The 17,815-nt window shown below is 38.5% G+C and overlaps 1 protein-coding gene across 1 annotated transcript in view; it reads left to right on the forward strand.

The window, feature by feature from the left end:
- The window catches only part of GPATCH2 (G-patch domain containing 2), a 172,436-nt gene extending 165,513 nt beyond the window's left edge, over positions 1–6,923 (forward strand). The window contains exon 10 of the mRNA XM_012745596.2: positions 448–6,923. Within this exon, the coding sequence (XP_012601050.1) occupies positions 448–668 (221 nt within the window). The 3' untranslated portion in view covers positions 669–6,923. The remainder of the gene's footprint in view (positions 1–447) is intronic.
- The last annotated feature ends 10,892 nt before the right edge of the window (positions 6,924–17,815 follow it).

A 17,815-nucleotide genomic window follows, 5' to 3' on the forward strand; every position in this document is an offset into this window, starting at 1 on the left:
GAGCAAATGTAAGACATAATCGTGTAAGTTGGTGATTTTCGGAATTACCCATAAAGCTAACATGGTAATGAAAATAAATCCATTTGTAGAGTACTTTATGGTTTACTGAGAACTTTCTTTACATATATGATCTCATATGATCATACAACTTTCTGTGAAAGAGGCAGTGTATGTTGTATGTGCCTGTTTTACAGACGAGAAAACAAAAGCCCAGAGAGGTTAAATAATTTACCATGCTACTAAGTGGTAGAAATGAAATTCTAAGCAAAATCTTTCTTCCATTCTTCCCTCTGTTCAATAGGTATCCAAAGATGAACCCAAAGATAAATAAATCTCCCTGGTGCCTTACTGAAAACAAAAAACTTAGGAAAACATGGTTTAGTAGCTTAAGAAGATCGTCACCTGTGTCCATACTAATTAACATATATTGTCATTCTATCATTTCAGGACTTGTAGGTGAAAATGCCCAGCCAATCCTAGAAAATAACATTGGAAACCGAATGCTTCAGAATATGGGCTGGACACCTGGGTCAGGCCTTGGACGAGATGGCAAGGGCATCTCTGAGCCTATTCAAGCCATGCAGAGGCCAAAAGGGTTAGGACTTGGATTCCCTCTACCGAAAAGTACTCCTGCAACTGCTACCCCCAATTCAGGAAAATCCACCTAAGAAGAAAAGCAAAGAAGAAATGCTTTGCCGATTTTACCCGCTATACCCCATTGTTCTAATATGACAACATGGCTTCTGTTTTTGAAGCAGAAATCTACATTGCCTCAAACTTGTCACTAGCTTCCTACCTGCATACAGTCCTGCCAGAGTGAAAGAAATGGGATTTCATCACAATTCATGGTGCTAAAGAGAAAATCTCTACCCATTAAATTTTTTCTGTAGTTTCAAGCTATTTCTAGGTATAAAGAGCAGCTCACTTCTCTTATTTATTTTAATCTCATATGTCAATACTTTCTAATACTTTGCTTGATTCATGTATGTGTGCAATTTTACCTAGGCAAATGTGAGCACACCCACAGGTTTCTAAAATAGGATAGGCAGGAAAGGATTATGTTTCATATCATCCTTATCCATTGTAACCCAAATGACTTATGATCACATCAATGAAGTCCTCAGCAGATCTTTGTTTGAAAGGCTTGACAATTTCATATTCCTTGAGTTTGGCTTTTTTGTGAGGATTTTCTAACAGTGACGCCCATTAATTTTCTATCCTTGGACAATGTAGTGTGAAGTTCGCAGTTGACAAACAGCACTTAATGTTTCCCTTGGACGTTTTGACAAGAATAAACCTCACCATTGTTATCACCAGAGTGCCCTCAACCTTACTTTAATGCAGATTTTATAAATTTTACCTCATTTAGAACATAAAATAATTATTGAAAGAAAAATGTATTTTTTAAATTCACCATGACTGAACTGTAAATTCTATTAATCCAGACTTACTTCTACCTCTCTCTTCCCAAAGATGGATATTTTTTTTAAGATCAACTCAAGTGTAGTAGACTGATTTTAAATTTTAATCATTGGAGTAATTTATTAGAATATGGAATCAATTTATTTGAAGATTTAAATGGCTCTCCCAAGAACTCACATTTCTGGCAATGGCCCAACCCATTTACAAGGTGAACAAAAGAAGTGAATGGTACTGATTTGCCCTTTCTAAGATCCAAGCTGCTACTTTAAAACCTAGCACAACTAGTCATTTTTATTATGTGCCTAGTATTGAGTTATTTCTGAATCATTTGCTTCGTGGTGTCAGAGATCCTAAATTGCTCTTAGTTTAGAAATTCTTGATTTGTTACCTTCGTCATTAAGAACTAATAATAATTATTATCATTCCACTTGGAATGGACTTTATCGTTTGAGTAAAGATGGAGATGACACATGTGAATCACCTTTCTAATGGGTTTTTAAATTTTTGTGAATCTCCAGAAGATTTTTTAAAAGGCAGTAAGGAGGTATATGCATGTAACAGACCTTTCTCAGATGGTCTCCTAAAGAAAACTAGGGAGGAGAAAGTCAACCTGCTATTTGAAAGCTTTTATGGTTTGCCAAATATACATGTTTCTTAAGAATTATCTTCCTTCCTAGGGGTATTATGCTAGAACAGGCTAGTTAGGGGATTATAGACTACCAAATGAGGTGTTCCTTTGAAGCATCCTTATTGGATAAAGCAACCCTATTGTATGGTTACTTTCTACAAGTGTGTTTCCCAGAAATTTGCCATTGTTTAACTGATTTTTTTCTAAATGCTCATTCTGTCTATGTAAGGGGGAAAAGACAGAGCAAGGTTATACATAGGTTTTAAAACGTCTTTGCAATAGTGTATTGTGCCCAACGGTCTATTCAAAATTTGGTATTAGTTTTCTTTTCTTTTTTCTTTTTTTAATTCCATTGCCTAAAGACCTAAAATTCTAGATTTTGAAAAGCCAAATTTGGAGCCACAAACCATGAGGTTATTGTGAGACTAGTTCCAAATTTCTGAGGACTTGGCAGTTCTTTTTCACTTTCCCATGTTCTAATGGTGGTAAAACTCTTATAGTGAAGAAGAATAAATAGTACATATACCAAACAGGTATGGGGGAACTTTGTAATTAAATATTAGTCTTTAGGAATGCTTTTTATTGTTGCCGTTCTGGGCAGGTACAAATCTTCTGAAACAGCCCCTCTAAGATGTTCACTTAAGTCTTCTCTGATACCCCAAAAAATTCATCTTTATGATTTCTGCTGATAGAAGAAAGTTATTTATCTTGACACCTGGAGCCCTCTATGTGGCTCATAGAGCACTTAAAAATATTACTTATTCTATTTAAGTGTTTATCTGTATGTAACATATGTCCTGTACAGAACATATAAATCTACTTCAAAGTAGAGAAGGAACAAAGCTTCTCCCATACTCTTACATTGACATACCTTCAGCATTCTGGCCTTAAGAAAAATCAGTACAGACCTGATGTTCTGGTTGTTAATTGGAGAAATAAACACTCACAATTAAAATATGAGAATTTTCATGTAAATCAAATTTCTTTTAAGATATGAAGCCCACTAATTTATGCTTTATATATAGTTACAGTTAATTTTTACCAGCTACTATGCCCATAGAACCCAACCCATTCCAAGGAGTTTGTGATTCATATCTCCTTAAAAAGGTGGTAAGATATTTCCTGTGCTCCCTTGTGAAGTCGCTCTTCTGTTCTACAGTATCTAAAGCCTCATATCAAATTAACTTACTGTGCTAAAGATTTTAGAGAGTACATAATAGGTCTCTTCCCTTACTATCCAAATTATGCATTCCCTGCGATAGCCTACAGAGGTTGAGCATGACTGCATTAGCAATGTGACTTTTTTTAAAAAAACGTGTATTTGTCACACTTGATAATTGAGAAGGCTATGTGCTGGAGTCATTTCTTCCCTTTCTACTTCCCGAATATAATTTTTAATTTCTTTGCTTTTATTTTTAAATTATATGGCACTCTTTTAAAAGAAAATCCATTGCTCACTAAAATTTGCCAGTTGAACATATAGATTTTGTAACTCATACTATGGTTATCAAGTTTTCACAGTAGGGTTAAAGATATGCATAATGTGTACATATAGGTGTATTTACAGTGCACATATATGTGCAATATACAGACATGGTTGCACAATATTGCATTTACTAATATGTTTAACATTGCAAATTGGTTTTGTAATTAATTGAACCGACAATTGTTTCTCTTCAGTATACTTCATTTTGAGCAGATATTTCATAAAGAAAAAAATCACTGTTGACATGCTTTTAAAAACCATTTTCATCTGTATTTTGTCTTTCAAAAAGAAGAGTGATCTAAATTGGTACTGTAAAATGAAATTATTAGCAAAGAATATTTTGGATTTTTTTTAGCTTTTGTCTTTTCGTAGAAAGCTATATTAATAATACAACAAAGAATGATAGAATAAACCATAATGTTTAAGAACATTATTTATAAGCAGTCATTGTCTTTGTGCTTTAAATGTTTCCCTCTTATCTTCAACTAATAAAAAATAAAGTTGAAAGAACTTTAAAAAAAATTTTAATGACTACCCATTGACAATTAACATTTAGTAGCACAGTTAAATTCATTATTATACTTAAGCCCTGGAAAAATTCAATATCTCAAACAGAAATCTAGAGAAAAAAATTGGTATATGCATTTGACTCACAAATTTATCTAAAGCTGTGAGCTGTGCTACCACATTTTCCTGTTTTTATTTTTTTTTTCTCTGAATCCAGCTACACTAACTGGCTTCAGATCCCTCTCCATTCATGGATTCTATGATTCTATTAATAATATAGCAAGGTACACATTTGCTCTCTACTTAAAAGTATCGGTCAAAGAGTCAAATGTTATAGTTAGTCCATTTCCTTCTGGAAAGTTGTCCCTTTCAGAAACCTGTTAGGAGATTTTAAATGTGTTGTAACATTCATTAAAATGTTGAGTTTTGTTTGAGTTTTACTTGCTATAAAAAGCATTTCACTATTTATGTAGATTAAGTTTTATCTTTTCCCCAAAAAAACTGAGTAGAGTTGTTAAAGTAAGTAGATTTTTTTTTATCCAATAGGTATTAAATACTCATTTATTTAACAGGCTTGCAGTAATATATACTCAACTGACAAGTGGACCATGAAGGCTCCTTCTGCTGGGCTCCTACTAAGCAAAGACTCATTACTTTACACACCTGACACTTTAAGTAGATCCAGATTTGTCTCTAGCGAGTCAGTGCCATTAACTGCCAGGAGTATGATCTACTATTGCCACTTTTAGTTTTATCTGTACATTAGAGTTGTCTTCTGTCTTTGAATTGTCAGACAGTTTAAATCATTCTCAGATCTACAGACCTCTGTACTGTTGCAATATCCGAATGTCCTGTGTTTATTCCTTAATTTTTCAAGGATGAAGTTGGGTAACAATTGAAGGCTGTTTTTTGTGTGTCTTTAGATTGTCTTTTTCTTAGTTTGAACTTTCAAAATAAATTGCTAGTATTTTAAAAGTGTATGTGAATAATGCTTGATTCTTTCAGCCATAAGATTGTAGAGATAAGACCATTATTATAGTATCCCAAGTGAAAGGAAAACAATCACAACTATTTTCTCTTTGCATCTTCCTGTTAAATGTCTAATGAATGTTTGTTTCTTCCTGAAAGCAATATTCTTTAATAAAAACAGAAAGAATGAGAAATAGTGTACTAACTCGATACAGGCTTTCCAAAAGCAAACAAATTCTTCCATCCCTTATTGAAGTGCATTTCTTCAGATGCCAGAATTTCATCGTCATGATAAGCAAATGAGTTTAGAAATAAATAAAAATTTCTGTTAGGTGACTGTTAGGCTAATCTGGGACTCTAAAATGCCTTGCTGGTGACTATAATTCATTACGGAAACAATATAGGTAATCCACGTTGCCTATACGAAGCATGAAATTCATAAAGTAATTTTTAGATGGATGTGAAGCACTTGGGAGCACACGTTAAAGGTGAGAAATGTATAAAGTGCAAAATCCCAGTATTTCTAATATGCTATGTATAGTGTCTTTAGGTTCTCAGCAAAAAGTATAGTCAGTGGTCTCTAATCTGTTCATCTCACATCTTTATGCACTTATCCTTTTAATGGACCTCTTCTAATTCCTTTCCTGTTTTTTTTTTAAACACATCTTAAGTCTACTTCATATGTTTGAATATCGCAGGACAGCCTTCCGAAATGAGGATACAATTGCCAAGCCCACAGGAAACCAGCATGTTTTGCCTCCCACGCCATTGTATTTCTCCATTAAGTCCCTTAACAACTCAGCTAGAAACAAGCGGCAGATTTTTTTTCCCCGACTCAGTGAGTAATTGTCTGCACTGCAGTGACAGATGTGCAATATAGCAGCTTCTTCAGGAAAAAATTAACAGTTTGTCCAGCATGTCAGCTCGCTCTTTTTAGTGCTTGGGAGGTCTTGGCCCCATTATGGATGATTTAGAAATTGAGGCAAGCAAAGACCAGCTGCCTGCACTGAAAGCCTTCGTTAGTTGGCCTCATCTGCATTCCAAGACTCACTTACATCCAGAAATTGGTGGAGCCCCTCTGGCCACGAGATGAGTGTGGGCTGACAATGCCTTGATTTGTTGAGAGAGAGAATAAATGGGTTTTTCAGAAGACGAGGAAATATCACCATTACTGGCCAATTTACAGCATTTTATCTGTTCTTCAAACATGTCACTTTTGTTATTGTTGCATGGTAATTACATAGTGAAACGGCAAGAAAACAAATTCTGGTTACGTATTCAGATGGATTGCAAAATCATATAATTCCGATAAATGCCCATTTATGATACACATGGATGAAAGGTTCATTTTAATTTTGAATGGCTAGCTCAGCCATAAATAGGATATAGGATTAAATTCCACAGAATCTGATTACATCAAAGCAAATAGTCTTTCTCTCTACTTTCTCAGATTCAGGGAGATAGCAGGAGGCATTTTCACAAACAGGATTTTTTTTTTATCCTGAGACAATGCAAAAAGTGAATTCAGAAGTGCATTCGCTAAAGAATGAGAAGTCCAAGGGAAGCCGGAGAGTTACCTTGTTCTGGCAGGGTCAGGGTCCTAGAGACTTCTCTAGAAGCCAGTGGACGTGCGCCAAAAGATTCCCATCTTGGAGGAGCAGCTCAGTATCTTGAAGCTCACATTCCAAGTCACTTCTCAAATCTCACGAAACATTTGGAGACCAGAAATCAAATGCTTTCCCTTGTGCCTCTAAGATTATTTCTCCCCTGCCCCCAGGCCAGTTATAAAGGAATGTTGCCTGTGCAAGTTGAGCTGAGCCACAGGTGATGAAAAGCCCAGAGATAAAAAGGAACAAGGGGCAGTGGCACCCCAGGGCCACCCCTTAAAGTGTCAGGTGTGTAAAATAATGAGTCTTTGCTTGGTAGGAACCCAGCAGAAGGAGCCTTCATGGTCCACTTGTCAGGTGAGTGTATATTCCTGCAAGCCTGTGAAATAAATGAGTATTTAATACCTATTGGCTCCCAAATTTTCTGTGGCAGGGAAAGGGGAATAGAAGAAGCACGCCAGCACTTAACCAGCTCGGCTCACTGGGACACATGTCGCTGTTCATGATTCGTTGGCCAGAACTAGCCACATGGGCTCAATTGAATTGCAGAGAAGCTGCAGATAGTAGGGAAACACATAGATATTTGGTGGCACTAACCAGTTCTGCCACTAGTGAGCACTCACTAGTCTTAATAGGACGTAGTTAGACTGTTAAATATCAAAGTAGCATAGACCATATTTCATTGAATCTAAGATGCCATCAATTTTAAAATACACCTTGATTTTATGTAAAAGAAAGAAAGAAAGAAAGAAAGAAAGAAAGAAAGAAAGAAAGAAAGAAAGAAAGAAAGAAAGAAAGAAAGAAAGAAAGAAAGAAAGAAAGAAAGAACTACCAAATGACAATCACCACCCATGGCGACATGTGTCCCAATTTCGGAAATGTTTTTAAAAATAATAAAATACGTTCATAAGTATCAAATGTATGGGACAGAGAAGAAAATCCTAAGGAATGTCAGGGAAGGCTGCACAGCTGGGTGGGAGTGGAGGTGGTCCTTGGAGAATGACAGGTAGGGCTTACCAATAGTGCGCCTACTATGGGTGTTGACATAATGTGATGTCAAAGGCACAGGCGTTATTGGAGTTATTCCCAGCTGGATTCAATGCCCAACCCTAACATTTTCTGTATGATTTGGGGCTAACCTTGCAAGTTCCTGGCTCCTTTGCTGAATTTAGGAATAATAATAGCTACCTCGTAGGGTTATGAGGATTAAACAAAAGAATGCACATAAAATACCCTAGCACAGTGCCTGGCACATAGTAGGTGCTTTAAATTAGGTACCTTTTCTTTTCCTGTTTCTCATGAAGTGACAAATTGTTCTTGTTTGTTTACTCTGCCTAAAAGATAGGGGGAAGAAGGTTGGAGAGAATTGTGAATAAATTTTTACATTGCTAACAGACCCCAATAAAGATAGTCCCATTAAACAATCTTCCTAATTTCATAGCCATCCATGGGCATACTCTTAATAATAAACTTCTGCTAGGACTCCGAAAGATATTAAGTTTTTATGAATACATTCAACTGAAACTTATAGACAATAAAAATACAGAATTCAACCAGCTGCACTCAGCGAATAATTTCTTACTAGCCGGCTGCAAATCATTCAGGAACCAGCAGCCATGCCCACCAAGGCCTTTGGAACCTACCTCTATTCTCTCTCCCACATGCTGCGGATCTTGCACAGCCATGATAGTGAGACAGAACCCAGGGCCACCGAAGAATGTCGTTGTCCCAGGACTCTAAGAAAAGCTAATGTGTTAACAATCTTCTCAGAGAGGCTGTTTGTTCAAGGTGCTTATGTTGAGATTCTGTCTTTTCAGAGTCTTTTTGAGAGTATATTCTAGGGCAGCGCCCACTAAACTTCAGAGAACCACCAGAGGAGCACTTAAAAAACCGATATTCTTATGCTGTGTTCTCAAAGAGGCACCTGAGAATGAGAATGCAATTGAGAAAGACTGTCCTAGAAGAAGCAGATTAGGAAATCACCAAACCTTTGGCCACATCCAAACTCAGTCTTCGAAGGTGGACACTTCTCCTCCCCCCCCCCGTCACCTCTGCCCAAGCTCTCCTTTTTGAGGAGTATTCTGGACACCCTGAAATTTCCAAGAATTTAGAATTGGGGCTTAGGGCTAAGAGATTTCCTTCCAGCGTTGGTGTGACTGGTCTCTTAAACGAAGGAGGAATTGGGAAGCAGAGAAACTCTGTAAATGACAAAAGGAATGAAACAGAGGAGCAAAGAGAATGAAGATGGAAGGAGAACATGTCTGAGTTTCCTACAGCCCTGAGGTCTGACTTAGGGTTGTCAGATGTTTTTTTTAAAAAAAAGACAAGAGGAGAACCACCTGGAACGTGGAGGAAGCAAGTCTTTTCTGTAGACGAGTATGACCTCTCCTTCCACGGGATTGGACTTTTACCTTATTGGACAGAATACTCACCATTTGGGCCTAAACATCTTATTAGCACACAGATAAATCAGGGGTGAATCATTCACATTCCACAAATATTTTTCACATTGTAAAAGAGCACAGGGCCCTGTAGGTAGCACTTTCTCCAGTGAGTGCTTATTTACAGATCATTAAATACTTAACAGAGGGAAAAAGTAAAAGCTGAAGTGCTTAAGCTGGTATTTATTAAATATCCATCATAGACTCAGATAAAGCAAATCTAAAATCATAATGACGGTTAATTGTCCAGTTTTTAGATTTTTTACATTAGCAGACAAGAAGCTAAAATGACAGCCTGTCCAGATTAATACATCCTGAGTGTTCTACCGTGGTTATAATTCTTTTCTGAGGCTTATCCTCACTCCCATAAGACACCCCTTTATCTTACAATAAATGTCCCTTTTTTGTACAGGTTAAATTAAGAGGCTTTCTGTTATTTCCATATAATACTTATTATCTGCTGGGTGTTGGCTAATATTTAAATGTATTGTAAAACACTGAAAAGGACTACTATACTTGACCAATTGAATTTTCTCTGGGCCGTCATCTAGGAATGTATAGGAGCTGTTACACCTTATAATGCTTTAATAAAGTTCTACCTTGTGGCAAAAGAGCATGTTAAGTGACTTGGCCTCATTTCTCCCTTTTGTAAAAATTGAGCCCGACTCTATCAATTTCTGACCCCGTCCTTTCTATCCATCGGGGAAGCCCGTGACTTCAAGAGACTCTCACAAGATTGGTAAAGGATCCTAAATGTTATTTTACTTTCTAACCACTTCGGTATAACGAGTCCGTTTTGCTCTTGCGTGATGAGGAAAGCTTGAAAGCACTGAAAGCTTGTTTTACTCTGCAGGCAGCTTTACTCGTAATGTCAATCAGAACAGGTAACATATACATATATGTTTTCATTACGTTATTTTTAAATGTTCGCAATTTTATTTTTACTTTTTTATTTTTATTTTTTTTTGAGACAGAGTCTTGCTTTGTTGCCCAGGCTAGAGTGAGTGCCGTGGCATCAGCCTAGCTCACAGCAACCTCAAACTCCTGGGCTCGAGCGATCCTTCTGCCTCAGCCTCCCGAGTAGCTGGGACTACAGGCATGCGCCACCATGCCCGGCTAATTTTTTATATATATATCAGTTGGCCAATTAATTTCTTTCTATTTATAGTAGAGACGGGGTCTCGCTCTTGCTCAGGCTGGTTTTGAACTCCTGATCTTGAGCAATCCGCCCGCCTCGGCCTCCCAAGAGCTAGGATTACAGGCGTGAGCCACAGCGCCCGGCCTCGCAATTTTATTTTGATAAATGAAAAATTAGAAAAGTCAAGTTTTGTTATTAACGGTAAAGTCGACGCTCGGCTGTGCGCGTTCATCTGTGGCTGCCGACTATAGTCGACGCTCGTGCCGAAGTGGTTAAATATGTTAATGAATATATAACATATGACATTTTTTACTGAGCGATTTTTACAACTTTGTATGTGTCACAGAGTAAAGGAGAGCATGGCAAAGCCGTGGGAAACAATTAGAAGCCACTTCCTGTGGTCTTTCCACATGCTCAGGCTAGTGAGTTCTGCTGTTGGTTGTGGAAAGGAAACGAATGTCACTGCTGGGCCGCCCTTGTCCACCCATCCAGCTCACCACTGGCCTCCGATCTATCAGATAGGAGCTCCAGGACTCCCTCTACAACGAGGAAGCAACTTAAAAGAATGGGAAAAGAGAGTCATCCTTTAGTCATTATGATTTGTCTTCTTTTTATATCTAGACCCAGAAGGCAATGGATTCCAGCAGAAGGAGCCCTGCACCAGGAACTGGACAACATGGGTTCAAGTCTGTTCCCTCCCTGATCAGTGCAGGAAACCCACTTGACTGGTTCCTGTATCCAGATTTACAAAATGAAGAGGTTGGGCAGGAAAAAGCATTGATCTGTCTCAGTGCCTCCTCTGCACTGGGGATTTCATACATCATTTCCCAGTCAACGTCACAGAGAGGTATTGCTACTTCTCTTTGGTCCTTCTCAGTTATGAAGATCACATGGTACTTCCGTAATGCAGACTAATTGAGAAAAGTCTCATTCTTAAATTAACAAAGTCCAAATTATTCAACACTTAAAGATATGCAACGTTTTTGTTTATAGATAACTTGCAATTTAAATATTATTCAAATCCACATTTGTATACAGTGTTTTGTATAGTATCAAGAGTTTTGAATTTTTTTTTTTTTTAAGATAAAGTCTCACTCTGTTGCCCTGGCTAGAGTGCCGTGGCATCAGCCTAGCTCACAGCAACCTCAAACTCCTGGGCTCAAATGATCCTTCTGCCTCAGCCTCCCAAGTAGCTGGGACTACAGGCATGAGCCGTATGCCCGGCTATTTTTTTTCTATATATTTTTAGCTGTCCAAGTAATTTCTTTCTATTTTTAGTAGAGACGGGGTCTCGCTCTTGCTCAGGCTGGTTTTGAACTCCTGAGCTCAAATGATCTCCACCAACCTTGGCCTCCCAGAGTGCTAGGAGATTACAGGCATGAGTCACCACGTCCGGCCAAAAATTTTTATTTTGTTTCAATACTTTATTTTCCCTGAAACTTACTTCTGCCATTGATTTAATTGATAAAACTATCACAGTGCACAGGCATATTAATGAAGCCCATGTCCCAATTACTACAAATTCCAGTTTGTGGGGTCTACATAACTAACATTTGGCAATATCCCCTGGTGTATATCTCATGACATGTCAGTGTCCTAATCATAGATACAGAATAACACTAACTTGGCAATGTACCATGGACAAGAGCCTAAGCTAGTTTCCCAGAACAGTACAGAAGAAAGTGATTGTTTTTTCTTTTAAAGAACTGGGGTCCAGGGTCAGTGACCTTAACTCCATATACAATTTGAAGAATTGGAACGAGTTCAGAGAAAATCAAGACAAATGATTAAAGGCTAAAAGGGACTGACTTGAAGGAAAATACAGGCAATGAATAATGCAGAGTTTGCTGAATAATAGCCACGAAGAGAGTTTAATAATCCCAAGAATAGTTTAAAAACACAAATATCCAGGAGGAATAAAATGTTTTCAAGAATTACCCTTTTGTTCTAGAATGTGAAAAGTATGTATTGGTTGGCTTAAAATTTAAAAAAAAAAAAAAAAAGGAAACTGGTTTTGAGTAAAAAGAAGCAGAAAGGCATCTATTTTGATGGAAAGCATTAGACTAATCAAAGGAGGAATTATTATGAAATCTCAGCCTAAATTGCTTTGAAGTCCTTTATGAATCAGTTATAGGCAACGATTCAGCCCTGTTCCAAGTGCTGAGCAGAAATGTTCTAACACGCCTGAGAATCTAACCTCTCCCCACTTCCAAACCGTGTTTGGCAGTATATTAAGACAGGAAAGGGTATTTTGGTGCACCTCACAGTGGGCATGGGCATTCTGTCCATTCTTTTGTTAATGACTAGCATAGTGTTTTGCTGCGACCTTTTCTGGGTCCATTCTTTAATCTGACTTTTGCAGCTGTGAAAATAACCAAAACACCTCGCAGGTCATTAGGCTAAGTAAACAGCTCATTACGGAGTGAAATGAGACCAATGATAGTCGTATTCTGCCAATGCAGAATGTATCTACTTCCTATCATCAGATTAAATGCCACTTGCTAAGTATTTATGGAGCATCTACCATATGCTTATCACTTATCACTGATCACTGGTTGTTGTGAGGATTCGTAAGAATTTTATGCAGTACTCACCACGCACAACCACTTAGCATCTTTCTGGAGATATCTGACATATATTGAGGAATGATATTCAAAATAGTTCACAACCAGACTGGCACAGGCACTGGGCAATCAACGTGGAAATCCGTCTTACCTGAACAAATTCTAGCTGTAAATAATTGATACAGTGTAATGGTGCAGGCTGGTGAATACCAGCTATGCATACATCTGATTTAAAAAAAAAAAACTGTAGGAAAAAAGTATGTCTAAAATGTTATAGTGATTCTCATCCAATGCCAACATATATGATGGAACATAAATGCTGTATATGCTGCCCTTTTCTTTCATGACAGACACCATCAATCAATAATGGCATTCTTTCATGATGAACCCAAGTGCAGGGTCCTAGGCAGCCTCTCCCAAACCCAAGTAAAGATCAAATTTAACACTTGGGATAAAATCATTTCTAATCCCTTATAGGTATCGTAAGTCTTGGTCATGGAAGAAGAAGAATACCAAAGTACCCAACCACACAAATCTCTCCAGTGATGCCATCTAATCTTTGACAAAGCAGACAAAAACATACACTGGAGAAAAGAATGCCTTTCAATAAATGGTGCTGGGAAAACTGGATAGCCACCTGTAGAAGGCTGAAGCAGGATCCACACCTTTCACCTCTCACAAAAATCAACTCACGCTGGATAACAGACTTAAACCTAAGGAACGAAACTATTAGAATAAGGTATGAAATAGAATTAGAATTAGAATAAGGCATGAAACTATTAGAACTATTAGAAACTAAGGTATGAAACTATTAGAATTCTAGAAAAAAATGTTGGAAACACTCTCCTAGACATGGGCCTAGGCAAAGAATTTGTGAAGAAGACCCCAAAGGCAATCACGGCAGCAACAAAAATAAATGGGACACGATCAAACTAAAAAGCTTCTGTACAGCCAAAGAAATAGCCATGAAAGTAAACAGACAACCTACAGAATGGGAGAAAATTTTCCGCATCCTACACATCTGATAAGGGGCTGATAACTAGAATCTACTTAGAACTCACGAAAATCAGCAAGAAAACATCTTTTCAGGAACCTCTTCTTGTCTCTCCTTAATTAAATGACTCTCCTTTCTTTCATATGTGCACATCCTGGGTTTTCCCATTTCCACACCTTTGCCTGTGGCCCTCCTCTTGTCTAATTCAAAAGAGTCCCCAGTAATCTGTATCCATTTGGAATCAGGTTAAAGCTTACATCTTTATACCAAACTTACCCTTACAAAGGGGCTGATAACAAGAATATACTTAGAACTCACGAAAATCAGCAGGAAAAAATCAAATAACCCCATTAAAAAGTGGGCAAAGGACTTGAACAGAAACTTTTCTAAAGAAGACAGAAGAATGGCCAACAAACATGAAAAAATGCTCAACATCTCTAATCATCAGGGAAATGCAAATCAAAACCACAATGAGATATCACTTAACCCCAGTGAGAATGGCCTTTATCAAAAAGTCTCCAAACAATAAATGCTGGCGTGGATGCGGAGAGAGAGGAACACTCCTACACTGCTGGTGGGACTGCAAACTAGTTCAACCTCTGTGGAAAGCAATATGGAGATACCTTAAAGTGATACAAGTGAATCTACCATTTGATCCAGCAATCCCATTGCTGGACATCTACCTAAAAGATCCAAAGACACTCTACAAAAAAGACACCTGCACTCGAATGTTTATAGCAGCACAATTCATAATTGCAAGGCTGTGGAAATAGCCCAAGTGCCCATCAATCCAAGAATGGATTAATAAAATGTGGTATATGTATACCATGGAGTACTATTCAGCTCTAAGAAACAATGGTGACATAGCACATCTTATATTTTCCTGGTTAGAGCTGGAACCCATACTACTAAGTGAAGTTTCCTAAGAATGGAAAAACAAGCACCACATATACTCACCAGCAAACTGGTTATTAACTGAGCAGCACCTAAGTGGACACATAGGTACTACAGTAATAGGGTAATGGGCATGTGGGAGGGGGGAGGGGGGCGGGTATATACATATATAATGTGTATATAATGTGCACCATCTGGGGGATGGTCATGCTGGAGACTCAGACTTGTTGGGGGACGGGGGAATGGGCATTTATTGAGACCTTGAAATCTGTACCCCCATAATATGCCGAAATTAAAAAAAAATACTTTTTTCCAAGTGCTGATTAACAGAGTAAAAATAATATTTTTATTTTCTTTAAGGAGGGCACTACTTTCTAATTGTCCTCCCATCATTTGCTTTGTATCTATTTAATATCTCTATTTATTTTTTAAGCTCCTCAGTACAAAAAGTATATATCTGCTTTTATTTACACCATACACAATGATAATTGGCTCCTCCACTTTTTAAGCAAATGCAGTGGAAATGAGTGCAAATATTTCACACATGCTGCCTCTGGCCGAATTTCTTAACTAAGAGGAAAGTTCACAGAAATCTGTAAACAAAGTATCTGCCAGAGGTGACAAGAAAATGGAGCTCCCACGGCTTCCGGTGAGTGTAACTCCTCAGGGAGGCCAGTTGGCATTTTACAGAAGTTTACCTGGTGTTAAGCCTGCTGGTGACGGGGGTTGTCCTGATTTAGAAATAAAGGATTGACTCCGAGGTGTCTGTAAAAATCATTCTGCGGGGTGATAAATCCCAACTTTAACACCAAAATAAGAGGGAAGCCATTAGCCCTGGCTGCTGCTTGGACTCCACGCTTAACTCAATCTTCAGAGGTTGTCAGTGTGGCTGGGGAGAGGTCGTCCCTGGGCAGGCCTGGGATGGGCTTAGCAAAGCTGCCTGTGCCGGAGTCCCCCACCTTGGTCCCTGTGTGAACAAATGATCCATAAGCACACAAAGTGGTTTCTGAAATCTGAATAAGAGCTCAGCTATCATCTACAAAATTGTGGCTCCCAGAGTAGAAATTATGAAGAGTTCCTGTTTTGTTTTGTTTTTTTTCATTTTGTTTTATTGGCAAGCCTCCTTAGTGACTCTTTCCATAATACACTGTCATCGGATACAATTGTTGCAGAATATGGTCTCCGTGTTTGATTGCAGGGTCTGCAGGCTTCAGACAGTAGGAATGCAATGCTTAAGCTTCTTCACTTATTGCCTGCTGGTGTACAAATATAGGATTTGGCAATTTAGCCTAAAGCCTTAGCGTCTCCCGCTACACACGCCCGCTCTGGGAGGTACAGGGAATGCGACTTTCCGCAGGCTCCGAGCCAAGAGGAGGCCCCTAAAACTGAAATCAGAGCCGAGGTGTGGGACTGCCTCATGCATAATCCACCCGCAAAGCACAGTCCGATGGACCCCTTGCTAGAGCTGAACTTTGGACTCCCCGCCACTGAAACAAAAAAAATAAATAACTGCCAAATCCTCATGAATGCTGAAAAGAAGCAGCTGGTAGCCAAAAGACCACTTTAATAATAGGAATAAAAATAAAACCGAAGCTGGGTGCAAAAAGGCTTCCATCTGCAAAAAGAGAATTAATATAGAGAAGGGATCAAAGCTACTTTTGCATCATGCAACTCTGTAGCGAAGGAAGGCAGGAGAAAAGAAGAAATTGCAAAATGAGAAACCATCCTGACGCCCACCAGATAGACAATAGCACACCACGTGTTTTAAAATCCCTCTGCTAACATGCTCTGCTAGGATACGTATGGAGTTATCTCAATTTCCTCTTTCAGTAGAAGCATTCCCCTATATAACAAAAACGTTGAAGGGGGCCAGGTTCTTGGTTTTAGGAGCAACTGTGCTGACCCTGCTTAGCAGCTACATTCTCACTGCATTTTGTCGAACTAAAAGCACTTTGCTATGAACTACATTCCCAAGTCCCATATCATTTGGCAACCTATCTAGTGAGACTAGAGTCACTTTTATGGACTATGGATTGGATTAACCACTAAAGGTTTTGGATACACATGTCATGTAAACCAATGATTGATAAAATTTACAGTTTAAATCCAGCGTGGGAAATGTTTAGGGGTTATTTATCAGTGTAAAAACTGTCGGTACTTGGAGATTTTCAAGAGAAATCAGCTAACTCTGTTTTCTTTCTGCCCTCATGTGACATTCAGCCTCATAAAGGAAGATCAGAGTAAGGTCTGGAGATGCAGCCGAATGTTCTAGAAAAAGCAGCAGATCCACATCAGAGTCCCTGCCCCTCTTGCATGCACTGGGTTGTGTTGGGCAGCCCCAACCTTGGGAAGCCTCAGTTTCCTCCTTTTTCTGCTTCTCCTTTCCCAGAGGGTTATAATGAAGATCAAATAAAATAGCATCATGTCAAAGCACTTTGAACATTGAAATGCTATTAACTCTGTACAAAAGTGTTTATGGCAAGTACCCAAAGGGTTTATATATATAAAGCTTCATTGACATGGTTAGCATATTGAGAATGATTGATGCAGAAGACAATATCCAGGGAATGTGGGGCTACAGATTGCAGCCATCCTTGTCAATATTTTTGGTGGTGTCACCAATTATGCCATCATTGACAACAGGATCACCAAAGCCTGCCAGGAACTAGAGCTCAAGATGCCTCTGGTGGTCTGGCTTTCAGGAACCAATGTCCAAGAGGCTTAGAGCATAATACAAGCAGACTCGCCATTACTTTAGTCATCAACCTGGAGGATGCAGCCAAGAAGGTTGTGGCCACCATAGCCAAGAAGTGATGACTTCATCCTGATCCCCGGGGGAAGGAAGACTATTTTTCCATAAAAAGGGATGGTTCTCTCATCACTGTGCAGGAAATGGTTATCTCACTGGGAAAAGCAGGCAGAGGGCATGAACAAGAATCACTGTATGAAAAATCTTACATCTGTATTATCTTGAATAAGATATCTAGACAGCCCAAATCTGATTTTACTTATAGTCTCTCTTAAAAATAATTTCATGTGTTCTCATAGATTTCTATCACGGTAAGCCTGCTCAGTGGGCAGTGTTTCACTGAATTTGGGGAGCAGTCTATGTGGCTAATAATGTGTGTATATACAGAATTTGAAAGCAGGCCCTGGTTCATTTAT

The sequence above is a fragment of the Microcebus murinus genome, chromosome 23 (genome assembly GCF_040939455.1).
Source record: "Microcebus murinus isolate Inina chromosome 23, M.murinus_Inina_mat1.0, whole genome shotgun sequence".
NCBI classification, from domain to species: domain Eukaryota; kingdom Metazoa; phylum Chordata; class Mammalia; order Primates; family Cheirogaleidae; genus Microcebus; species Microcebus murinus.